This window comes from Cololabis saira, chromosome 1 (assembly GCF_033807715.1).
Source record: "Cololabis saira isolate AMF1-May2022 chromosome 1, fColSai1.1, whole genome shotgun sequence".
NCBI lineage: Eukaryota > Metazoa > Chordata > Actinopteri > Beloniformes > Belonidae > Cololabis > Cololabis saira.
The window spans coordinates 10,957,916-10,985,056 of record NC_084587.1 but is presented as its reverse complement, the minus strand read 5'-3'; the positions used below and the strand labels follow the sequence as shown (position 1 = coordinate 10,985,056).

At 38.5% G+C, this 27,141-nt stretch overlaps 1 protein-coding gene across 1 annotated transcript; it reads right to left on the bottom strand.

The window, feature by feature from the left end:
* Positions 1–1,604: 1,604 nt before the first annotated feature.
* LOC133450789 (WD40 repeat-containing protein SMU1-like) lies at positions 1,605–26,206 on the bottom strand. The gene is given in 13 exon segments (XM_061729671.1): positions 1,605–2,907; positions 4,142–4,240; positions 4,242–4,295; positions 7,161–7,316; positions 7,412–7,538; positions 13,914–14,041; positions 14,250–14,366; positions 15,022–15,141; positions 16,999–17,112; positions 21,800–21,916; positions 21,991–22,056; positions 22,232–22,442; positions 26,084–26,206. Coding segments are annotated over 13 exon segments (1,434 nt in total). The 5' UTR covers positions 26,110–26,206; the 3' UTR covers positions 1,605–2,808.
* Between the last annotated feature and the right edge of the window lie 935 nt (positions 26,207–27,141).

Below are 27,141 nucleotides of genomic sequence, written 5' to 3'. Positions count from 1 at the left end.
TACACATGAGACAGAGTTACTGGAGCTCCACTGAGGTTTACCATTCATGCATATATTGAAGGAGTACTAAAATTATTGCAGAAACAACTTTAGACTGATCTGAGGTCAGCATGCACAAAAAACACACGAATCAAGAAATCAATGTCACAAGAGCATTATTATAAAACAAATGATCATATACCTGATATTTTGTTTATGCCCAAAGAAAAGGCATGTAAATACTTTCACTACAGTTCACCATCATGCATTTTCATGTCCAAAGAGATGAAAATCAGGGATTTGAACGGCACTGGTGAAGTTGTGATCATGAGGAAGAGTGTGTATATAGTATGGAGGAGCTATACAGTGTTGCACAAGTTAATACAGAAAAGACTTTTCATCCATCCAATACCTACAGGACTGTCTCAGAAAATTAGAATATTGTGATTTTCTGTAATGCAATTACAAAAACAAAAATGTCATACATTCTGGATTCATTAGAAATAGCTTAAGAAAACTCTAATATCCTATCTAAAAAAAATTAGAATATTCTGGGAATCTTAATCTTAAACTGTAAGCTATAATCAGCAATATTAAAACAATAAAAGGCTTGCAATATTTCAGTTGATTTGTAATGAATCCAGAATGTATGACATTTTTGTTTTTTTAAATTGCATTACAGAAAATAAAGAACTTTAGCACAATATTCTAATTTTCTGAGAGAGTCCTGTATACCTGCATCCTCCTGTTCAACGCTAGGTTGTCAGGTGGAGCCTGTTCCGGCAAAAGGCAGGGATTTACCCGGAATACTGAGCGTTTTATCCTTTTTCCATGTTAAAAAAAGAGAGGCTGAATATATGTATTATCCTTCTTGTGGCAAAATCTTTGTAATCCTGAGTCCTGCTGGCAACAGCTACAGATTAATTGCTGAGATTCATTCAGAGAGACACGGCTTGGCGTGATCAAAAGTTGAGGGTCAGCTACTGGTACCATCAGCCAATCGGTAAGACTTTCCGCCCCTGGAAAGCAGATGAGCCAATGGCCGTTGAGTATCTGGTGCACACGGACCAGAACATGGACATCTTCAGTTTTAAGCCCCACACAAAACATTGAAATACCCTTAACTTGACACCTGGTTCAAGGCCAACAAATTATCACTTAATATAAAGAAAAGTTCATACATGTTATTTTCCCCTAGAAACCAACAAGCTACTAACGCCCTTCCAAATGTTCATATTTCCAATAACATTTTGGAAAGACTTACGGTAACCAAATTTCTAGGTGTTATGATTGATGGAAATCTCAATTGGAAAAAATATTGGAGTAATCAGATGTATAAGGCATCTATTACCAAGAGAAATCTGTATTAATTTATATTATACTATGATTTATCCTTATATTTCATATTGCAATGTCATTTGGGCAAGTACCTTCAGGAGCAACCTCAACTGTATCTTAATCCTGCAAAAACGTTTTATCAAAATGATTACATTCTCCAATAGACTTACTAGATCCACCCCATCGTTCCAATGCCTAAGTATTCTCCCTATTTCTGCAGGAAATAATAATAATAATAATAATAACTTGCATTTATATAGCGCCTTTCAAAGAACCCAAGGTCGCTTTACAAATCATAGGCCTTTTCAAGGCATGCCTTGAAAAAGGAAAACCAAGGAAGAACAAACAAAACAAAACACCATCGGGACAAAACGACAGGGGGGGGGGGCACTAATGGGGAAAAGCCAGGGTGAAAAGGTGGGTTTTGAGTTGGGTTTTGAAACTGTCCAGAGAAGGGGAGTCACGGAAATGTTTTTCAGATTTGTCTTTTTGTCTATCAATCCATCCACAAGCTACTTCCAACCTGTTTTCATTCTTATTTCAATTCAATTCCCAAATTCATCACTTTAATACTAGGTCTGCAAACAATCTCCATCCCACCTTTTTCAGGACTACTTTTTCCCAATTTTCAGTTAGATTCAGAGGTTCCTCTTTATTGGAACACCTTACCACTCAATATTAGAGAATGCTCGAGCACAAATAATTTCAAAAAACAAATCACAACTTTTTTGCTAATTGCTAATTTCCAGAACTTCTCTGCACATCCTCATCAGATTCCTGTTTTTCTATTAATTTAGCTCATTCTCCTTAGTTGTCCTATGTTTTACATATCTCTGTAGATATTGTTTGTTTCCTTATAGGAGGAACCACTCGACAAGCCCTTATGGGTTTTTTTGGTTCCTCCTGCACATTTTTTTCTGTTACATATTTCTTTTTTTGTTGTTGTTTCCTTTTTTTCGACATACTGTTTGTCTGAATTTTTGGAGGTTGTATACTTTTTATGTGCAAATAAACTAAACTAAAACTAAAAAACTCTCATTGCTTTGTTGTTATTGTGTCTTTTTTTGTTCTCTTGGTGTTAATGCTCCCCCCCAAAAAGGTAAAATGATGTTCCTGGGGTATTTGAAATACCTATTCCTATGATGTAACCTGCGATTGTGACAACTGTGATACGAGGATTCTCACTCTTCCACTTCCACTGTGAATAGTTGCCTTCAATCTAGCTTCATCACCAACCGTTTACAGTTTTCAACTTTGTACAGGGCATACTTAAGTTCCTTTTGTGTCCAAAATCGTCTAAAAAACCCATCCTGGGTCAATGTTTTCACCCAAACATGTGCTATTGTAAAACTATAAACACCAGCAGCTTCTCCGGGTTACCAACAGCAACAAATTGGGGGTGGAACTTGTCAACAGGTCAGGTTTATGCAACTGCTTTATAACCAAGCCGATGGCTGTCTAGCTCCTCCACATGACAAAGCACGTGACAGCTTAAGGTTTCCATAGTCTTAGCAGCCCGTCCTCGCTGTATGTGGCTATAAGGTTCTCGTGTGGGTGATGAGCGATGCCAATTACTTCTTTCTCATGCACCTGTGGGGACAGAATGAACACAAATCAATACATGGTGTCGTTAGGGTCAGTTCCACTGCTTCCTCGCTGCCTGCACTCATAGAAAACCCTATCACAGTGAAACAACTGAAAACACTTTTAAAGGGAAAGAAAAGGAAACTGAAATGTACAAGTTTCAGTGTAACCTGCAAAGGTCCAAAAATTTGGAATGAGATTGATAGTGCTATAATAAAAGAGTCTGGATCTCTCTCAATTTAAAAAAAAAGAATAAAATTAAATTATGTCTCTTATTAAATTTTTTATGTACCAATACCTGATGTATTATTTTTATAAGAATATATTCTCTCAGGGGTTTTTTTTGCTTTTGTTTTTGTTTTTTTTTTTTGTTTTTTTTTTTCTTATTTAGGTTATAAGGTTATTACGACGGAGTATTAGGGCCAAACTAAGACAAAAAAAATTGGAAATTACGAGAATAAAGTCATAATATAATGAGAATAAAGTCATAAATTTACCAGAATAAAGTCGTAATGTTGCGAGAATAAAGTCGTAATATTACGAGAATAAAGTCGTAATATTACGAGAATAAAGTCGTAATATTACGAGAATAAAGTCGTAATATTACGAGAATAAAGTCGTAATATTGCGAGAATAAAGTCGTAATATTGCGAGAATAAAGTCGTAATAGAATAAAGTCGTAATATTCTGAGAATAAAGTCGTAATATTACGAGAATAAAGTCGTAATATTACGAGAATAAAGTCGTAAAATTCCGAGAATAAAGTTGTAACATTACGAGAATAAAGTCGTAATTTATGAGAACTCTAACAGGAAGATCTGTCTTCTCCCTGTGTTAAAATGAGGAATATTGAGCATCTTGTGAAGTTATATTTATATATTTATAATATATTACAACTTTATTCTCAAAATATTACGACTTTATTCTCAAGATATTACTTTATTCTCGTAATTTTTTGTCTTAGTTTGGCCCTAATACTCCGTCGTAGGTTATTATACTGTATGTATATGTATTATATGTGTAATTTATAGTTATTCTGCTGTGTGACTGGGCCCCTATTCATAAGCTACAGTAGCTTCTGGGGAGTCCCATTTTACAAACCTCGATTGATTATTATCTGTATTTGTGTTTTTTAATTATTTGTAAATAAACTCTAAACTAAACGGCATAATGAACACACACAAGAAAGAGACTGCTTTTTCTCAAGGTTTAACTTTTGTGTATCAGCATTGGAGCTTACGGTGAGCGTTTTCTCCAGCCTTCCTGTTGTATAGTTGAAGCAGTATAGCACTAAGTCCTCTCCCACACAGTAGATCCACTCCCCGTGGGGTGATAGCGTTGCAACACACAAAGTTTGCTCTTTGTGTTTGGTTTGGACTGAAGGTCTTCACAGTCTGAAGAGGACAAAGGGAAGATAGTCAACCAAAAAGCCAAAAATGAAAAGAATCAGGAAAATAAAATAAATGAGAAATAACAAATCAGTTCCCCCTGACAAGTTATGGCAACGTAAATAACTATTTTATGATTTAATATAGTTCTCCTTCAGTGGTTATAGCTACCTCACTACAGTGAAGATAGGAGTCGTAGAAGTTTTAGTGTGTAGGGCACACAGGAGCAAAATACTGGCACCTGGGCAAATGCTAGCTGGCACTCAAATCAAAACACACTACAAAGAAATTACACGGAAATTATTTGATGTACTTCATTATATATACAGGACTGTCTCGGAAAATTAGAATATTGTGATTTTCTGTAATGCAATTACAAAAACAAAAATGTCATACATTCTGGATTCATTACAAATCAACTGAAATATTGCAAGCCTTTTATTATTTTAATATAGCTGATCATGGCTTACAGCTTAAGAAAACTCAAATATCCTATCTCAAAAAATTTGAATATTCTGGGAATCTTAATCTTAAACTGTAAACCCTAATCAGCAATATTAAAATAATAAAAGGCTTGCAATATTTCAGTTGATTTGTAATGAATCCAGAATGTATGACATTTTTGTTTTGTTTTTTTAATTGCATTACAGAAAATAAAGAACTTTATCACAATATTCAAATTTTCTGGGACAGTCCTGTACATATGTATATATATGAATGAATGAATGAATGAATGAATGAATGAATGAATGAATGAATGAATGAATGAATGAATGATTGTTTATTTCGTTCAGCAGCAACATCATAAAAAAAGAACAAACATGAACAAAACAGAAAAAATAAATTAAACTATGGCTGAACGAAAAGCCATAGTTATATATATATATATATATATATATATATATATATATATATATATATATATATATATATATATATATATATATATAAAAAATTACAAAGAAATGGATGGAGAGACTGGAAGGACTAAAAAAAGTTAAATTAAAGGTGAAAGATATAGAACTTTAAAACTTAAAGTATATATATATATATATATATATATATATATATATATATATATATATATATATATATATATATATATATATATATATATATATATATACGGTATATATATATATATATATATATATATATATATATATATATATACACATACATACATACATACATACATACATACATACATACATACATACATACATACATACATACATACATACATACATATGCATATTTTTACTTAGAGTATATACATATGAAACTGTACATGTGAGCTTCCTTGTGTAGCGAACAGGAAGAAATTTGATTGGCTGTTTATGGTATGACAGAGGGATGTCAGAACCCCACCCCCTCTTGAGCCTTGCTGCAACACTACTATATGAGCCCACAGTTAATATGAATCTAAACAAAGTACTTTGTATTATACTGGGTGGGTAAGATGTTTGTTCTACAGTTCCTTTTGTAGATCAAGTCGTGAAATTTCTCAACACAGATGTTGTTCTCTTGTCTTTGTCACCAAGTTTCACCTTCAGACTTGTCTAACCCCTGTACCAACATGACCCTAAAATTCATTGATTCATCAATTAGCAGACCATAATCAAATTAGCCATTTTGATCACAGATCACAACATAAGATGGTTCCAGCCTCTGTAAAATGATGGAGTTCATGGTTTTTTGGCGTCACATAAATAAGCTTAATGTCTGTGATTTTGCTCTAATTGTTGGTAAAACAAAAATGTAAGAATTCTGAATTCAACATCTTGAGAGGAATCATAATGTAAATTCTTCACAACTCTTTGGCATGTTGAAGACAAAATGTTTAACTGAAGCAATAATCAGCAGATTAAATAGTCTGCATATTTAAGGGCCCGAGCTCTGACAGTGCGAAGGCCCTAATGTATCTGTAGGAATTTTTTTGTTTTTTTCTTGTTTTTCTTCTGACGAAATGAGGGCCTTTTTTCCCCCTAAACGTGCCCCAAAAGTCACCAAAATTTTGCACGCAAGCCAGGCCTGGTGAAACATTTGATATTTAATGGTTTGCATCAATGGGCGTGGCCTAATGGCTCAACAGCGCCCCCTAGAAAACTTCGTCCCTCAAGCCCCACGATACGGTTTGACGTACATGCACGAAAATCTGTACACACCTGTATCATGTCGCAACTTAAAGAAAAGTCTCTTCAATCATTAATATGTGTGCAGACAAGGTAAAAAAAAAAAAAAAAAAAGAAAAAAAAAGAAAAGTCTCTTGGCGCCACGGCCGAAACCGAACAGGAAGTCGGCCATTTTGAATTAATCGTGTCATTTTGGCACAATTTATGCCATTTCTTCAGCCGTTTCTTCGCCCGAACCGTAACGTGCACCCAGGTGTGTTATACATCAAAATGTGCGTCTCGATCCTGCGACGATGCACATTACTTTCCTCAGTCAAAAGCGTTACCGTGGCGACGATAGACGCTAAAAAGCACGCCCCCCCTTCATCTGATTGGTCCATATTTGATAGTTCCTACTTTCTGCCATAACTTTTGAATGCTGTGACATAAAGACTCGTGGGTGGTGTCATCGGACTTAGTTTTGAGTCCTTGACCATAATTGGTGCAAATTAGCCCCGCCCCTTCTTCTGATTGGTCGATATTTCATAGTTCCTACTTTCTGCCATAACTTTTGAATGGTTTGACATGAAGAGTCATGGGTGGTGTCATCGGACTTAGTTTTGAGTCCTTGAATTTTATTGGTGAAAATTGCACGTGCGAGGGGCCCGTTCGTCGCTGCTTGCAGCTTTAATTGATTTTGTTTCTGGCATCCTCTCGCTAACTAGGGATTAGACATGATGGGCTGCAGAAAACTCACCTGGCCGTGCATGGTCATCACAACCACCGTGCCAGAGTGGTTACAAACCACAAAGTGCTCCGGATTTTGGGGAAGAGGAATCACGTTGTTGACGGGAACATTTGATGTCAGAGATTTAAAAGTGTGAATGCAGTCACAAGTTTTTGTGCTCCAAATCTGAAAATAAACAAAAATGGGAACTTCCAGATTTCACTTTGTTCCAGCAACTTCACTGCAATCACATGGCTGTAATATCTTGAAGCAAATTGTACCTTAACAGTTCCATCGGATGAAGCACTGATGATGTGACATCCATCTGAAGTGAAAGATGCATCATTTATAAATGATGAATGACCATTTAACTCCTTTAGCGTCTTTCCCAGCCTCAGTTCGTGGATTCTGAAATGGACAATGTTAAATAGTTGAGTGTCATGAAGGATAATTTAGTCAATAAAAGCAATGCTGACTCATTCTAACAACCCTCTACTGAAGATGGAAGAGTCAGTGTTTCTTGAGCGCAGACAAACGTGCTGTGGATGTGTTATTTTTAGCTCCGGTTGAGTGGCTGGGGCGCAGATTAGCTTAACCATGACAAAAAGCCTCATATACTGGCTGATTCGCCTCGTCTCTGGGTAGATGATTAAGTATTTGTAAAGAATTCTCCCAGCTTCTGCGAGGGGAGGAACACGTTGCAGCTTTGTGTCTGAGCACATGGTTCGTCAGCTGCACCCACACAGCCCATGTGCCTCCAATACTGCAGAGAGGCTCAGCCCACACCCCCCAGGAGTCAAAAATAACACTCAAACCCTTCAAGTGGAGGGGATTTGGTATGTGTGTGTGCAAGAGTAAAGAAGAAGTAGAGAAGAGACATCCTTCTCCTCAGGCACTGCAAACCTACAGTGGTTCATCTAGTTATGCCAAATACTGACGACTCATGAGAAAGAGAAGTTAGTTATTTAATTAACATACCTTAATTAGTGAAAGTAACGTTTGCATTATCCTTAAGTGCCTGCTCTAAGCGTTTTATTAAAGGGAACGTGCAACAAAATTGCTGCTTTTCGGTGGTTAAAAGCATTTATTTTGAAATGTGAAGTCACAAGCAACTTCTAACCCCTGTGCTGTCTTCGGTCAAAATGACCTAATTCTCTCTCTCTCCTTCTTTCTTTCTTTCTTTCTTTCTTTCTTTCTTTCTTTCTTTCTTTCTTTCTTTCTTTCTTCTTTCTTTCTTTCTTTCTTCTTTCTTTCTTTCTTTCTTTCTTCTTTCTTTCTTTCTTTCTTTCTTTCTTTCTTTCTTTCTTTCTTTCTTTCTTCCTTCCTTCCTTCTTTCTTTCTTTCTTTCTTTCTTTCTTTCTTTCTTTCTTTCTTTCTTTCTTTCTTTCTTTCTTTCTTTCTTCCTTTCTTCCTTCCTTCTTTCCTTCCTTCCTTGTTTTCTCCCTTCCTTCCTTCTTCCCTCCCACTCTCTCCTTCCTTCTTCCCTTCCTCTTTTCTCCCTTCCTTCCTTCCTTCCTTCCTTCCTTCCTTCCTTCCTTCCTTCCTTCCTTCCTTCCTTCCTTCCTTCCTTCCTTCCTTCCTTCCTTCCTTCCTTTCTTCCTTCTTTTCTCCCTTCCTTCCTTCTTTCCTTGTTTTGTCCCTTCCTTCCTCTCCCCCTCCCTCCCTTCCTTCCTTCCTTCCTTCCTTCCTTCCTTCCTTCCTTCCTTCCTTCCTTCCTTCCTTCCTCCTTGCTTCTTTTTTCCCTTCCTTCCTTCTTCCCTTCCTCTTTTCTCCTTCCTTCCTTCTTTCCATGTTTCCTTCCTTCCTTCTTTCCATGTTTCCTTCCTTCCTTCCTTCCTTCCTTCCTTCCTTCCTTCCTTCCTTCCTTCCTTCCTTCCTTCCTTCCTTCCTTCCTTCCTTCCTTCCTTCCTTCCTTCCTTCCTTCATTCTTTTCTCCCTTCCTTCCTTCTTTTCATTCTTCCTTCCTTCCTTCTTTCCTCCCTTCTTCTCTTCCTCTTTCCTTTACCTGAAGACAGGACAAGGGTTAATCTGTGAAAAAAGGCAATCCTGTCAATTATGATGCCACTTTTCTCAAGTTATGTCCATTTACTGATATCTTCATGAAATCTATGAAACATGCTTTGTTCAAAACACCATAGAGAGCGGAGGTTTTCATCTTCAACCACTAATTCACAGGTCTTTTCATTTAGTTGTTTTACTCTGAAGCACTTAAATGTCTTTCAGCAGACAGACAGTTGGCTACAGATTCTCCCTTTTGGCTCCATCTCTCCATGAGTTATGACATGAACTAGTCCAAATTTGGGAAACAACACACCAAACATAGGAATACTGAAATAATGTAACAGCCAGACAGCCAGCTGATAACACACATGTCAAATATCATATTTTCTCCAAATAAACCCTCAATAAAGTAATGGACTATTGGTCCAATTATCCATGTTTTAAGTGTTTTGTAAATCAAATTATTAACTATGCTCACATGGAGTACTTTTCACCAATGTTTCTTCATGCAGTGGAATACACTTTTTAGCTGCTAACTGTCAGTATTGGGCACTAATGTGTTCCTGTTATAATGTTTACTTTTTATTTTAACTAAAGTTAAAGTTAAAGTAAACTTATTACACAAACAAGTCATGACATGCTTCAAAGTGTGCAGTCGCACAGAGCAGTAGCTAGCACGTTAGCATTTCATCAATTGGAAAAATGCCAGTTACTTTGATTTTACTAAAAAGAAACGATGGCAATAATGCTATAGTTAAACATGAATAATGTGCATTTAGCTAGACTCTTTCTGGGACTGCAGATTTCATTAAAGCTCACAGTAAAAGTGTTCTGATGATGAGGTTTGCACCATAAGATACAGCTATGCAAAGTCATGGCCACCTGTTACTGATACCAAAATGTGTTCCTAAGCTGGAAAGGCTGGATATTTCTATTCTAAGTCGTGTTGGGGACACACTGATTCCCTTCAAACCTGCAAATCTGAACTCCTTACTGAATGATAAGCTCATTTTTATTTATTTTTTTATAATAAGTCCCTTTCAAGCAATGCTTGTCTGTTTTCAGTGAAGTGAACTCCAAACTACCTCCAATGAGCAGAACCAAACAGTTGCCACCATTCAGGGCTCATTGGACAATACAAAATTACATGATTCTCTACAATAAACCTGCTCGGAATAAGTTAGATCAGCATAATATTTCGTCCTTTAAAATAAGTGATATAAACTTTTGTATTGTTTCAAACTGTAGAAAGTAAAGCAGGCTCAATCAATCGAGGTAAGACTATGTACTCAAACACACAGCTGAGAAAATGGATAAAGACACAAATAAACTGTCATCTATGGTCAGTACTTGAGTTGTAAAAAAAAATCAGGGGGGATGGTGGATTTTATCATATGGGGACAGATAATTTGTGCTGATTACAAATAATATAATATATTACAAATAATAGCACTGACCAAAACACCTGCAGAAATACTGCAGGAATGACATAGCAGCAGTTAAATGCAGCCTTCTGTAAGCTTTAAATATCCACTGGGCTTACATCAAATACATCAAAACACAACAATAAAAAACAGTTTTCTGAACTTATCAATATGCCTTTGTCCTTCACAGGATAAGTTAAATGGATCACTGCAAATTTTTTTGTAAAAAAAAAATCTCATTACACTTAAAACATGACTCATCACTGGAAAAAACAACAATTTTCACCTGTTTCAAGTAGATTTTCACTTGAAATAAGTAGAAAAATCTGCCAGTGGAACAAGATTTTTTTGCTTGTAATGAGAAGATAAATCAGATTTTACTACTTATTTAAAGGGAAAATTTACTTGAAACAGGTGAAAATTGTCAAATAAGTTATTTTTCTGGTGTTATTTTTCTGGTGAAGACTCTAAATGTTGAAATAGCAGTAAAACCACATTCATTGATTAAATCAGGGGTTCTTAACCTTTCTGACCTTGGGGCCCAATTTTTTCAGTACAGAGTGGCCCGGGGCCCATTAAATATTAAAATTGTATAGCAGGGGTATTCGACTAAAACTTTAAGAGGTCCATTTAGAGAGGATTTACTCAAGCGAAGGTCCAGAACATCATTATATATATATATATATATATATATATATATATATATATATATATATATATATATATATATATATATATATATTTATTTATTTATTATGTGTGTGTATATATTCAAGTAGCCTCATAGTTGTATCAACATCTGCATCTGACTGTTATATTAAAAAAAGTAAATTTCAAAAATATTTGCCACTTAACATGTGTTAACTTGAATTACACATATTTTTTTCTCTTAAAAATAAAATTGATTTTATTTTATTTTTCAAATGCTATCTTATTTTATTTCTCTACCAGCAGTTTGAATTTCCCCTTTTCTTTGTTAATTGTCTCAACACATTTTTATAATGAATATAAACACATCTTAACAATTGAACAGTTTTGCAGTTTGTTTTTTTTCCCCTTAATCTTATGTCCTCACTTTCTGTCGTTCAGTGAGAGAACTGAGCTCTAATTTCTCCTGTCAGGACTTTAAATCTGGGCTGGATGGTGTCAGGTTCTCATACACATGTGAAGGTGCTCATTGGTGAACCTGGAACGATATTTAGTTTTAATTATGTTCATTGTGGAGAAAGCTGCCTCACAGCTGTATCTGGACTCAAACATGGGTGTTTTAAGATTTTATTTATTTAAGATATTAAATTAATCAGTTGTCAGGACTCAGCGTGTCGGGCTTCATCCGAGCCAGATCAGCTGCGCCCGCAGCTCTCCGTGCTGCAGCCCAGTCACTTTCCGATGCTTTTGCAACAACAGTCCAGTCCAGCAGACACTTCAGCCCACGCATCTACCATCCTTCAGCAGTAACGACGGAGCCCGCTGCCGCCCGAGCGGCAGCGGGCTCCGCGGCCGCTGGGACGCGTCGGCTCCCGCTCAGTCGGGCGGCTCCTCCCGCTCTCCGGCCCGCCTCTGCGGGGCAGCTCCCCCGGGAGTCTCGTCTCCTTCTCGGCAGCGAGCCCCAGGTCTCGCCGTCCGCGGCGGACACCTGGGCGGACGGTCCGCAATCGCTGGCAAATCACGCCTCCCTTCCCCCTTCTCATGGTGGCTTCAATTACGTCCGCCTTAAGCCTGAATTATGGTTCCGCGTAAATCGACGCAGAGCCTCCACCGTAGAATCCCTGATCCTGGTGGATCTAAACCTACTCTGTGCAAAATAAAGGATTTTTTCTGTAAATACACACCATTTCTCTTACTATTACACGTACAGCTAGCTGAGTGTCTCTCCTCATTTGGTCGGGAGTTGCTATGCAGTCCCGCGGCCCTCGCGGCCCACACTTACAAAACTGAATTTCTTTTCGCGGCCCTCTAGATGGCGCTCGCGGCCCAACGTTGGGCCGCGGCCCTATGGTTAAGAATCACTGGATTAAATGACATAAGGGATGGAAAGGCAGGATGGCAGTTTTACAGGGGGGGTGATTTTGACAGTTTTTATTTCCAGTACTGTCTATGGTATACAGTAAATGTGATTGCAAAACTTTCAAAGGGTAAAGCATGATGATTATTTATCACAGCAGTTTTGGTTTCTTTTCCCCTCGGTGTGTTACTCAGCTATTTATTCACATTTTGTTAATACGTTGTGGGATGTTAGAAAGAGCTCACTGCCTTGCTGCAGCCGAACTGACACCCACGTGTGCACCGTCCCAACGTTTGTGAATCATGTCTGAGGTCAATAGCATCTCCTGCTTTCCTCCCACTGCAGACAGCTCAGCTTCTTCCCAAATAAAACTCCAGAAATAATGGAAAACATGTTTGTTTTCATGATATCAGTAAGCAGTACTGGAGTTGAGGGGGGATGAGGGGGGATGGCATCCCCCCTGAAATTAAAACGGTCAAAATCATCCCCCCTGTAAAACTGCCATCCCCCCTTTCCATCCCTTATGTCATTTCATCAATGAATGTGGTTTTACTGCTATTTCAACATTTAGAGTCATCACCAGAAAAATAACACCAGACAAATAACTTATTTGACAATTTTCACCTGTTTCAAGTAAATTTTCACTTGAAATAAGTAGAAAAATCTGCCAGTGGGACAAGATTTATCTTCTTATTACAAGCAAAAAAATCTTGTTCCACTGGCAGATTTTTTTACTTATTTCAAGTGAAAATCTACTTGAAACAGGTGAAAATTGTAGTTTTTTCCAGTGATGAGTCTTGTTTTAAGTGAAGTGAGACTTTTTTACTAAAATGAGACATTTTAACTAGAAATAGGACAAATATTCTTGTTAAGATTGTGAGTTTTTGCAGTGATCCATTTTACTTATCCTGTGAAGGACAGAGTCATATTGATAAATTCAGAAAAGTGTTTTTTATTGTTGTGTTTTGATGTATTTGATGTAAGCCCAGTGGATATTTAAAGCTTACAGAAGGCTGCATTTAACTGCTGCTGTGTCATTCCTGCAGTATTTCTGCAGGTGTTTTGGTCAGTGCTATTATTTGTAATATATTATATTATTTGTAATCAGCACAAATGATCTGTCCCCATATGATAAAATCCACCATCCCCCCTGATTTTCTTTTACAACTCGAGTACTGTCAGTAAGTACTATACATTTCAAAATTAAACTGTTAAGTCAAATTATAATTAAATTGTTGTTTTTTTTCCTCCACTATTTTATATTTTTGATTCTATATGAATAAAGTTGGATTGAAATGAATAGAATTCAATACACATGCAGGTGCAGTGTGGTCAGTAAACACAGCGTCCCACCTGATGGTCTGGTCGAAGGAGGCACTGAGGATCTGGCTGCTGTCCCTGGAGAAGCTCACACAGGTCACACCTTTGTTGTGAGCGTGCTCAAACCTGCGCAGGCACAAACCACTTTGGATCTTCCAGACCTTCCCCGTCAACATAAACACACACCCACACAAACGCATATGTTTAGAGAGGCTGGGTGACATCATTAACGTATATTACAACAGTATTTGTCATCATGTTGACATTCCCATTTAGTCTTTTTGACTTTAGGATTAAATAAAGAGAAACTTGTCGGTCTATACTGGTTAGGTATTTATGTATATATTGATTAATGGGCATAAGTCTGACCTTTATTTTCCCGCTCTGAGATCCAGTGGCTATTAGATCTGCATCCGGACTGAAGCTCATGCACAGCACAGCGTCATCCATCATCATGAAGCTGTCTTGGGCCTGATACTTTAAATCCTAAATCATTTTCCCAAACACAAAAACAGTGAATTACAAAAGACATACGGAATTCATTTTTTATATGTAATTTACAGGACTGTCTCAGAAAATTAGAATATTGTGATTATCTGTAATCCATCCATCCATCCATTATCTATAGCCGCTTTATATTTATATTTATATATATAGATTATGTGTAATGCAATTACAAAAACAAAAATGTCATACATTCTGGATTCATTACAAATCAACGGAAATATTGCAAGCCTTTTATTATTTTAATATTGCTGATCATGGCTTACAGCTTAAGAAAACTCAAATATCCTATCTCAAAAAATTAAAATTTTCTGGGAATCTAAATCTTAAAATGTAAACCATAATCAGCAGTATTAAAATAATGCAATATTTCAGTTGATTTGTAATGAATCCAGAATGTATGACATTTTTGTTTTTTATAATTGCATTACAGAAAATAAAGAACTTTATCACAATATTCTAATTTTCTGAGACAGTCCTGTATACCAAATGAGAGGGCAGATTGGGATTAAACCCTATTAGCATAAAAAAAAGAATGGTTCCATGAATGAACTAACGTTTTAATCCACATCTGCATTATGTGATTGATTCAAAGAAATGTCATAATTTTTGATGCCATGACATGATAAATATTCACCTTGGTGATTTTTCCCGTGTTGAAGTTCCAGACCTCGATGAACCCGTCCACCGAACCGGTGACTAAATACCTCCCATCAGGTGAGAAACGGGCACATTCCACGTGTGAGCGCCGCCCAAACTGCACGATCAGATCACATGCAGAAGCAAACATGTCCTCAGGGGAACAGCAATGTTTGACACAACAGCAATAAGAACAAATACAAAGGGCAGATGTATATCCGTTTTAGGAGTAAAACTGAGGAACTCATTAGATAACGACCTTAAACTAGCAAACTCAATAAAAGCATACAAGATGTTATTCAAAGCAAAGGTAATGGACACATATATAGAAACACAATAAGCAAACAAAGAAGAATGCACACATGCATGAGATAAAATTACAACTTAAATTGGTTTTGTCAGTTTCCTTAGCATCTTTTCACTTTCTGTTTTCAGAGCTATCATTATTATTATTATTATTATTATTATTATTATTATTATTATTATTATTACAGTTATTTAAGCTATTATTATTATTATTATTATTATTATTATTATTATTATTACTATTATTATTATTATCCTCATCATCATTATTGTTATTATTATTATTACTATTATTATTATCCTCATCGTCATTATTGTTATTATTATTACTATTATTATTATCATTATTATTACTATTACTATTATTACAGTTATTTAAGCTATTATTATTATTATTATTATTATTATTATTATTACTATTATTATTATTATCATCATCGTCATTATTGTTATTATTATTATTATTATTATTATTATTACTATTATTATTACTATTATTATTATTTTGTGTAGACTTATGATACTTCATTTGTTCTTTTTGTATATTCTATTCTGTTAAAAGGTGGGCAAGATAAGCTTTATGCTTCAAGCCCAGACCTTTTCGGTCAAAAAAATCACAATGTTGACCAGGGAAAAACCTGTGTTATCTTGTTTGTTGATTTTTATGTTTGTGATTGACCGAAATAAATATTAACTAACTAAACTAAAAAACTGATTTACACTTTGGGACCAACTTGTTTTCATTTTTCAAACCGCAGCCTGCAACTCAGATGCTAAAAGAATTAAAACGCAATTTAATATCGGGTGACCTCTGAGAGGCATGAAGCTCTGGAGCGGCACGCTGCTGCGTGGGCTGACCGCTCTCACTTATCAGCTCTGGCACACAAGAGCGATGATGAGCCACTGCAGCTCCATCTGGAAGCCAGGGATGAAGACGGGCTTTCAGGTGAATAAGGCAATTAGTTTTGGGTGTGTATGTGGCCAGAGCTGATAACACTAGGACGGAAAGCCCACAACTCATGAAAAGAAAGTAGCTTGTACTTTTTATTACTGGAAAATACAACATGTTGTTGTCCAAACCCTGTTTTAGTTAGTATATTGTTCAATCAATCAAACAATCACATTTTATTTGTATAGCACCTTTCATCCAGGTACATGAAATACAAAGTGCTTAACATTTTGACTGAAAAATAAGCATAATAAAAACAAAAATAAAAACCGGGAGACCAATGCACACTGACATGCAATATAATTAATTAAAATGAAATAATGATAAAAGTTCAAGAATTAATGCAAAAAAAGAATCAGTCCATAACAATAAAATATAATAATAATAATAATAATAATAATAATAATAATAATAATAATAATAATAATAATAATAATAATAATAATAATAATAATAATAATAAAAACATTACAAGAAATAGATAAATAAATAAAACAAATACCTCTAAAAAAAATGTAAGCGGAAAAAACTATAAAATTTGATGCTACATAAAAGCCAGACCAAAGAGATTAGTTTTTAGTCTACGTTTAAAAAGGTCCACATTTCCAGCTCCTCTCAGATCCTCCGGCAGGCTGTTCCACAGTTTTAGAGCATAGTGGCTAAAAGCAGCATCACCAAATGTTTTAGTTCTACTAAAAACTCTATGTTAGTGTCGTGTACCTTTATGTGGCGGTACAACTGTGTCGGACAGCTTTCTTTCTCCACTTGTCGTCCCTTCTTGGCAAAGGTGTCCATGGGCACGTCGGGGGAGAGGTTATGCTGCCGTCTCATGTCCTGCAACACAGATCAATAACAGCACATTGCGTCAAGTGGACGGGGCTACATTAAACCTCATGCTCAATTTTTTTTATCATCAACTTTCTGTAGTTGTCAACTAATGCATTAAGAGTGAATGAACCAATTGAATCAAGATTATTGTTAATTGTGCCAATAACATCATGATAAAAAGGATAAACATCTGCAATTTTTAATAGCAGCTTCATTAACTCCTTCATTCTGATATTTGTCCATGATTTTTTCTTTTTTTTTATATCAGGATTACAGGACTGTCTCAGAAAATTAGAATATTGTGATAAAATTCTTTATTTTCTGTGATGCAAAAATGTCATACATTCTGGATTAATTACAAATCAACTGAAATATTCCAAGCCTTTTATTATTTTAATATTGCTGATCATGGCTTACAGCTTAAGAAAACTCAAATATCCTATCTCAAAAAATTAGAATATTCTAGGAATCTTAATCTTAAACTGTAAGCCATAATTAGCAATATTAAAATAATAAAAGGCTTGCAATATTTCAGTTGATTTGTAATGAATCCAGAATTTGTTACATTTTAGTTTTTTTAATTGCATTACAGAAAATAAAGAACTTTATCACCAAATTCTAATTTTCTGAGACAGTCCTGTGTACAGATTTGATTGTGAACTCAACAGAGGACTGTGAAAACTCTTTTCCTTCTTGAAATGTTTTAATGTTTGCAACAGTTTTACTACTCTACTTTCATTTTCCAGTTCTAGATTGTAAAATTAATTTCCACCAGAGTAGCTTTGTGTCTGTTTGAAACACACAATAATGGCTTCTTGTTCTTTGAAGTCCTGCTTCTTAAAAATCTGCTGTCCTATGATTGGCTGGTGCATAAGCCAACACTGCCTGGTGAACTATAACGATAAATCCACCAATTAACATAAATGATTGTTGTTGCTCATCTTCCATCACAAGCTGTGTTCCGCTTTTTGTTCCCCATTCACTCCTATTTACCGGTGCTCATGCGGAAAATGCTGGTCCATCACAAGGTCACATAAACACAAGGACGTGGGCATTTTATAATCACCAATTAACTTGATATGCACAATTTTGAAAGCTGGGAGAATGCAGGAGTACCCAGAGAAATCCTACACAAGCACAAGGACAACATACAAACAGCAAAAGTCTCCAGCCGGGGTTTGAAACAGGACAACTGTGCAGACCACTAAGCCACCATGACAACTAAATCCCTTTTAAGAGTGAATAGATGTTAAATTGTGTCCAAATGTTCCAATTGATCAATTCTGATAACCTGCAAACCCGTTAAAAGTCAGAGTAGACAATCCACTACAGGTAACATCTCACTGGGTGTTTCTGGTCTTAGCCTGTGTGCCTTATAAGAAAACTGAATGAAGACTTGGTTTTGGAGAAAACAGTAACTGGGATTTCTTAAACTGGCCATAACATACAGTATAGGGATAGACAAAAAGGGAATCTCTTTGAAATGTTAATAAAAACAATGTGGCAACAGAAAATGATTTTGCATTTTTAAAGTTTTTGGGAAGAATTCACAAGAATTTTAAGTTTATCTTAGTTTGCATTTGAAAAAAAAAGATCATATGACTCCAAACTAAATATTACAAGTTCTTATGGGTTAGGATTCGTTTCACATTTGGATTTTTTTTCTGTGCTTCCCCATATATGATGCCATCCGCAGCTGCATAAACTTTAAATGAAGTTTGGGGAAATGCCTGTAAAACATATATTCAGTCAATTTTCATTTAGCAAAAAAGAGCCATAAGAATAATCAGTAGAAAACGATATAGAGATCCAACAAATCCACTATTCCTTCAGTTAAAATTGTTGAAATTTCATGAATTAGTAGACTATAGTATTCTGCAAATTATGTTTAAAGCTCATAAAAAAAACTTTACCAATCAACATTCAGAAAAGATTTGAAAAAAGAGAAAGCAAGTATAACTTAAAAGGAACAGAGATTTTTTTTAAAACAAGATTCAGGACTAAATTGATTGAACGTTGTGTTTCTGTGAAAGAAATCAGTTTATGGAACAATCTGAATAAAGAAAACAAAGAATCAAAATCAAACATTACATTAAAAAGAACAATTAAATCCTGTATGTTAAGTAAATATAATGAAATATGTTAGTTGAGTTTGATTGACATACCCATAGACGGCGGTATTTTATTTTATTTTAGTTTTTTATTTACTTAGTTCCTAGATCCTATAATAATCCTAGAACCCGGTGGTGGACACCGGAAGTACAGGATGCCGTCAGACTGAAGAAGGAGTCCTACCGGGCTATGTTGGCCGGTGGGACTCCTGACGCAGTAGATAGGTACCGGCAGGCCAAGCGAGCCGCGGCTCGGGCAGTCTTGGAGGCAAAAACTCGGGTCTGGGAGGAGTTCGGGGAGGCCATGGAGGAGGACTTTCGGTCGGCCTCGAGGAAATTCTGGAGGACCGTTCGGCACCTCAGAAGGGGGAAGCAGTACTCTGCCGGCACCGTTTATGGTGTGGGTGGGGAGCTGTTGACCTCGACTGGGGACATTGTCGGACGGTGGAAGGAATACTTCGAGGATCTCCTTAACCCGACTGACATGCCTTCCACTGAGGAAGCAGAGGGTTGGGGCTCGGAGGCGTTCTCGTCCATCACCCAAGCCGAGGTCACTGAGGTGGTTCGTAAGCTCCTCAGCGGCACCGGGGGTGGATGAGATTCGCCCTGAGTACCTCAAGTCTCTGGATGTCGTAGGGCTGTCTTGGCTGTCACGCCTCTGCGACATCGCATCGAGGAAGGGGACAGTACCGTTGGGGTGGCAAACCGGGGTGGTGGTCCCTCTGTTTAAAAAGGGGGACCGGAGAGTGTGTTCCAACTACAGGGGGATCACACTTCTCAGCCTCCCGGGGAAAGTCTACGCCAGGGTACTGGAGAGGAGATTACGGCCGATAGTTGAACCTCGGATTCAGGAGGAACAATACGGTTTTCGTCCCGGTCGTGGAACACTGGACCAGCTCTATACCCTCCGCAGGGTGCTCGAGGGTTCATGGGAGTTTGCCCAACCAGTCTACATGTGCTTTGTGGATCTGGAGAAGGCATTTGACCGTGTCCCTCGTGCCATTCTGTGGGGGGTGCTGAGTGAGTATGGAGTCCGGGGCCCTCTATTAAGGGCTGACCGGTCTCTGTATGATCGAAGCAGGAGTCTGGTTCGCATTGCCGGCAGTAAGTCAGACTTGTTCCCAGTGCATGTTGGACTCCGGCAGGGCTGCCCTTTGTCACCGGTCCTGTTCATAATTTTTATGGACAGGATTTCTAGGCGCAGCCAGGGGCCGGAGGGGATCCGGTTTGGGAACCTCAGGATTTCATCTCTGCTTTTTGCAGATGATGTTGTCCTGTTGGCTTCATCAGACCGGGACCTTCAGCATGTGCTGGGGCGGTTTGTGGCCGAGTGCGATGCGGCAGGGATGAGAATCAGCACCTCCAAGACCGAGGCCATGGTTCTCGACCGGAAAAGGGTGGCATGCCTTCTCCGGGTGGCTGGAGAAGTCCTGCCTCAGGTGGAGGAGTTCAAGTATCTCGGGATCTTGTTCACGAGTGAGGGAACAATGGAGCGTGAGATTGACAGACGGATCGGTGCAGCGTCCGCAGTAATGCGGTCGATGTAGCGGACTGTCGTGATGAAGAGGGAGCTGAGTCGAAAGGCGAAGCTCTCCATTTACCGGTCAATCTACGCCCCTACCCTCACCTATGGTCATGAACTTTGGGTAGTGACCGAAAGGACAAGATCGCGGATACAAGCGGCCGAGATGAGTTTCCTCCGCAGGGTGGCTGGACGCTCCCTTAGAGATAGGGTGAGGAGTTCGGTCACCCGGGAGGAGCTCGGAGTCGAGCCGCTACTCCTCCACATTGAGAGGAGTCAGCTGAGGTGGCTTGGGCATCTGTACCGGATCCTCCTGGACGCCTCCCTAGGGAGGAGTTCCAGGCATGTGCCTCCTCCCTAGGGAGGTGTTCCAGGCATGTCCCTCCTCCCTAGGGAGGTGTTCCAGGCATGTCCCTCCTCCCTAGGGAGGTGTTCCAGGCATGTCCCACCGGGAGGAGACCCCGGGGAAGACCCAGGACACGCTGGAGAGACTATGTCTCTCGGCTGGCCTGGGACCGTCTCGGACTCCCCCCGGAAGAGCTGGAGGAAGTGTCTGGGGTGAAGGAAGTCTGGGCATCCCTGCTGAGGCTGCTGCCCCCGCGACCCGGGAACGGATAAGCGGGAGAAGATGAGTGAGTGATTTACTTAGTTGTTGTTTTTCTTTTTAATTTATGTTATTTGTGAATTTATTTCTTGGAAAAAGGGGCAGATTAGACAAGATTCTTCTAATTTCTGCTCCCTGTTCATTCACAATTTATGAACATTTGTATTTGTATTGAATTGTTTGTTTTATTTTTTGAATGAAATAAAGAATAAAAAGAAAGAAAATCCTCCCAAAAATGGTTTCAGGTTTTAAAAAGGTCTTTTAAAATTTAACTTTGGAAGAAATGTGTGGGCTCACACCCCATTGAAGAGTTAGAAAATAAAAAGGGTGAAGATCCATTTACAGAGCCTTGGGGAGCCACATATCAAACAGAAGCATGTGCACAAGCTGTCATTGTTTGGTGAAGTGAATCAAAATGACAAGTAATCAGAGAAGAATATTGATCCATGTACTCACGCCAACTTGTTCCAGAAGGCCGATGAGGCGAGAGGGCGGCACCACGCTGACCTCCTTCATCAGAGCCTCGGCTATCGCTCTCCGCCGCCTCTCCTTGCTGCTGCCGTTTGGGTACGCCTGCAGCAAGAGTGAACAGACGTTACTCCACGAAGCATCGTCCCATCTGTACGTACAAATGTTTGCTGTCTTACCTGACGCGGGTCAAAGTAAGAGCACGTTAGGATGCTCTCCAAGTGGAGATACCTCTCTGGCTGGGTCTGCTTCAGCATAATCATTGGGTCAGTTTGTCTGAGGAGAGAGCGAGCTGCACCCACCTCCCTCATTTCAATAAGCTCCATTACTACCTGTTGAGGACATCACTCCTGATTGGAGGTTATCCATAACAAAAATAAAGCCAAGAAAAAGCTTTCTGCTCAACAAACAAGAGCTCACCTGCTCATAAAGGTCAATAAGAGTGTTGTCGGGCAACTTGAGGGACTCGATGGCCAGCAGGACAGAGTCCCATTGACCTCTTTTTATATCTGCGATAAAGCTTTCAAAGCTTTCCACCGTGTTGAGCGAGACGGTGGTTTCTTCCTGTAAGGTGTTCAGTGTGCGGTACAGGTTGTTCTCCTTCAGGTACTGCATTATCAGCCGGATCACGCTACGGAAAAACAAGACATAACTGTTAATTACAAGCTGATAATAAATACTTTAACACTGCTGTCCTTGTCACATGTTTATCTGGCACAAGTCATCACAAAATGTCCCTCTCAAAAGAGGTGAAGGACTCTCATCCTGCCTTATGTGAACTTTTGCCTTATTTCAGAGCCATCTGCTGACTATGAGTCTGTTGTATCCTACTCTGGGACCTTAAAAGGATACGCAAACATTTTGGGAATAAATTTATTTGCCATCAGTCCCAGTTTAATAAGAATACTGTCCCCTTGTCTGTGCAGCCAGTGACTCCAAAATTCCAAAATGTTCTTATTCACGTGTTGTTACTTGCGCATTAACCTTATCTATGCTCATCTTTGTAAAAGTAAAAAAGCACTCTTATATCTGGATACATGCAAGGAACTAGATTATTATTATTTACAAACTGGAAGCAGGGATCACGCTCAACAACCCCAAAACCGTGTTGTAACTTCGGTCAAAGGTGTGGAAAGCTTGTGTCTGTCAGTGTGTGACATTTCCCCCAGTTTGTGTTTCTGTTTTGCCCCGCCTGTCTTCCATCTGCCCTGATTGTTCACACCTGTGTCTCGTTACCCCCTTGCGTATATCTGGTCTTGTCTTTCCCTTGCTCCTGGTGGTTCCGTTCTGTTTCCTTCCTCCATGTGTCCTGCCAAGTTTTTGCTCAAGTTTTTTGGATCCCTGTTTTGTGTTACTTTTGATCCTGCCAAGCAGCGATTTTGGCGATTTGCTGCCGCTGGCAAACACCACATCCAGGTAGTGGTGCGCCCCTAAAATCTATTTCCTTAAAAGGAGCTTAAGGCTCCTTTTTAAGAAATGAGACTCTCTAGCGCCACCCTTCGCCACGACGGCCGTCGGGGGTACTGCAGCCAACAGTGAAGCCGGCACGGGAGAACGGGGAGAACGTGCATGCAGCGTCATTTGACGTCACATCCGCAGGACAGCGCAGGAAATTCCGGTCACAATTGCAGCACATTTTGCAGCACACAGCCTGTTCAAGGCAACGGAGAGATACACTAGAGGGCTCATTCTTTTTGGTTTGGAACGCTTCATCTGACATTATTACTAGAAAACTTAAAACGTATACAAATTTTTTTCATAAATCCTGCCTCATGCTCCTTTAAAGGAGCCGTCTGTAAGAAATGTCCAAAACTGGTACTGCAGTCACTTTCAAAATATTGTTGAGCGGCGTGTACCCTCCCCCTCCTCCCCCCGACCAGAGGTTGCCAGGTAGGCTGCAGAATGCAGAAGGAACGTAGGCTGCCATGGCTGCGATAATTAGAGCCGAGCTGGCAACCCGGATGCCGAAACAATACTGACTTGGTGATTGGGAGATAGGGGGAGGATGGAGCTTCAGAAACAATACTGACTTGGTGATTGGGAGATAGGTGGAGGATGGAGCTTCAGAAACAATACTGACTTGGTGATTGGGAGATAGGTGGAGGGTGGAGCTTCAGAAACAATACTGACTTGGTGATTGGGAGATAGGTGGAGGGTGGAGCTTCAGAAACAATACTGACTTGGTGATTGGGAGATAGGTGGAGGATGGAGCTTCAGAAACAATACTGACTTGGTGATTGGGAGATAGGTGGAGGGTGGAGCTTCAGAAACAATACTGACTTGGTGATTGGGAGATAGGTGGAGGGTGGAGCTTCAGGCCAAAACAAAAAATGACAACATAAACATCAGTTGAGGGCTGCAACTCCTCTTTTTAAACTGGAATATCCTGGCTTGAGTGCTGTTGTCAGTGACATAAGTATTTGAAATTAACATGATTTTTAAATGTCTGTTGACATATCGGGGTCATTTTATGATTCGTTTTATTATTGCTCTTACATACAGCTCCTTTAAATACCCCCCGCTTATAAGATTGTTGCAGCTCATTTTACATAGTTATATCTACATTAGGGTAAATTTACAAGGCAAATAGGGAGATTTGGGAATTAGGACGACGTTTGTTTTTTTTCACTTTTTTTCACTTAGGCGAGATGTCACTACGCCAAGCTGGTGAGGCTTTGTCTATACGATGTGAATATGGAGTTAACACCAAATGAGCTGATTCCCATAATGTTTGTGTATCCATTTAAGTTGTTTTCAGGAGGCAGATGATAGAACCATGATTCTGAGCAAAACAAAGTCAATATGCATTTAGATAATGCTGCACAGATGGATTACATTAGGTTAGATTTCCTTTAATAGTCCCACAATGGGGACATTTCCATCATTACAGCAGCAAGAAAAAGAAAAAAAAGATACCAAAATAGCAATATAAGAAAATATATAAACAATATAAATAGCATTAAAAACAGTAAATGCAATTTTTGCTTTCTTTTCATTTTAAACATTGCAAATGTTTAAGATATACTTGAAGTATTGATATTGCACATGAATATTGTATAGATAGATAGATAGATAGATAGATAGATAGATAGATAGATAGATAGATAGATAGATAGATAGATAGATAGATAGATAGATAGATAGATAGATAGATAGATAGATAGATAGATAGATAGATAGATAGATAGATAGATAGATAGATAGATAGATAGATAGATAGATAGATAGATAGATAGATAGAACTTTATTCATCCCCAAAGGGAAATTCAACTGTCCAGCAGCTCATCAAAAAAAATGATATTATTATTATATTAAAAATGATATTAAATGTGCTCCACCTCTATGTGCTCACATTTTTGAAGTTAAACTGAAAAGTTAAACTGAAAATTTCCCCCATGCTTTTGTTTAATTAAAGCTTACTGCATGTTTTTTACTTCTCTGTTCTACTTGCTATTCTTTTTTTATTCTCCCTTCATTCTTGGGCATTTATTTTTTTCATTTCCCTTCATCTTAAAATGCCTTTTGTAGAGCACTTTGCCTTCATATATGTGCTACACCAACAAACTTGCCTTGACTTTGATTTTCCAGTACAGAAATAAGCACCTGCTGACCACTTTAAGAATAAGCACAATCAACATCATATGATCTCTTTCAGTTTGACAGCAAGGTATTGTACAGCCTGTATCTCTCTTTATTTACCCATTAGAGGATGCTGAGAAAAAAAAGGGGGGGTTCAGCACACCCACATCCTTAGAGGGGCGGGCTGCCTGTAGCCTATTAGATCAACCGGAACATGTGGCTCAATTATAGATGCTGACTCCAAAACAGACAGCGTTTCTCTCAGATGGAGAGCTTTAGTTTAAATGCAATCGAATCAGTAGATTGCAAAAGTGATCATTCCTCTACTGTTCTGAAGAAGCTTATAAATATATTGGCAATAAAATAAGATTGGATGCAAGGTTTCACAACAACCTGCCTATTGGTGCACAAAGAGGGAAAACAAGATTAAAGGTTAAAGATGAAACTACAAGATTGTTCCCTAATTTGATAATATAAAAATAAAATAATAACAAAAATAAAAGTTGAGCAAGATGATGATACATTTTTGCAGGGGGAATATGTTTATTATTATTCGGTGAAGTCACGAATTGGAGAGATAGTTTTCAACTTACACAAGAAAGACATGCACCAAGACATGCACAATCAACGTTATCATTTAACCCTCACGCACATCTATTATGCATGTAAACAAATCTAAGAAAATGTACGTACTCGGTGGGCTCCATTTGCACAGCCATGGTGGGGATGTTGTCTCTCCTCCTGTTGCAGCACCAGCCAGACTGATGCGTCTCCTCGGGTTCTGCGCTCGCTAGAGCCACGTGAACTCCGCGGAGCGAGGACCTCCCCCGACACGTGCTCCCCCCGCTGTCTCTGCTCTGTGACCGCCTCACCACGCAAAGCAAAGCCTCCTCCTCCCCGACGCAAACCGATTTACCGAGGAAGGATATTTCTGAGCACGTTGTGGTCGGGAGACGCGGGGGTGCTGCAGTCTGATCCGCAGCATCAGCATCAGCATCAGCATCAGCATTGATCAGCATCAGCATTGATCAGCATCAGCACCACAGACGGAACCCTCGTGGCTCTCAGCGTGCTCCCCTCCAGCAGCAGTTGTGCAGGAGGGGGGGAATCATTCTTATTCAAATCGTCCTCTGGCGGAAAATCCCTTCTGCCCTATGAATATGCAGATGCAGAGCTGGCTGCCTCTGTGCCGTATAAACGTATTTACAGTGAGAGCCAGTACTGGAGTTGAGGGGGGATGAGGGGGGATGGCATCCCCCCCTGAAATAAAAACGGTCAAAATCATCCCCCTGTAAAGCTGCCATCCCCCCCTTTCCATCCCTTATGTCATTTCATCAATCAATGTGGTTTTACTGCTATTTCAACATTTAAAGTCATCACCAGAAAAAATAACACCAGAAAAATAACTTATTTGACAATTTTCACCTGTTTCAAGTAAATTTTCACTTGAAATAAGTAGAAAAATCTGCCAGTGGGACAAGATTTATCTTCTCATTACAAGGAAAAAAAATCTTTTTCTACTTATTTCAAGTGAAAATCTACTTGAAACAGGTGAAAATTGTTGTTTTTTCCATTGATGAGTCTTGTTTTAAGTGTAATGAGATTTTTTTTTACTAAAATGAGACATTTTAACTAGAAATAAGACAAATATTCTTGTTAAGATTTTGAGTTTTTGCAGTGATCCATTTTACTTATCCTGTGAAGGTCAGAGTCATATTGATACGTTCAGAAAACTGTTTTTTATTGTTGTG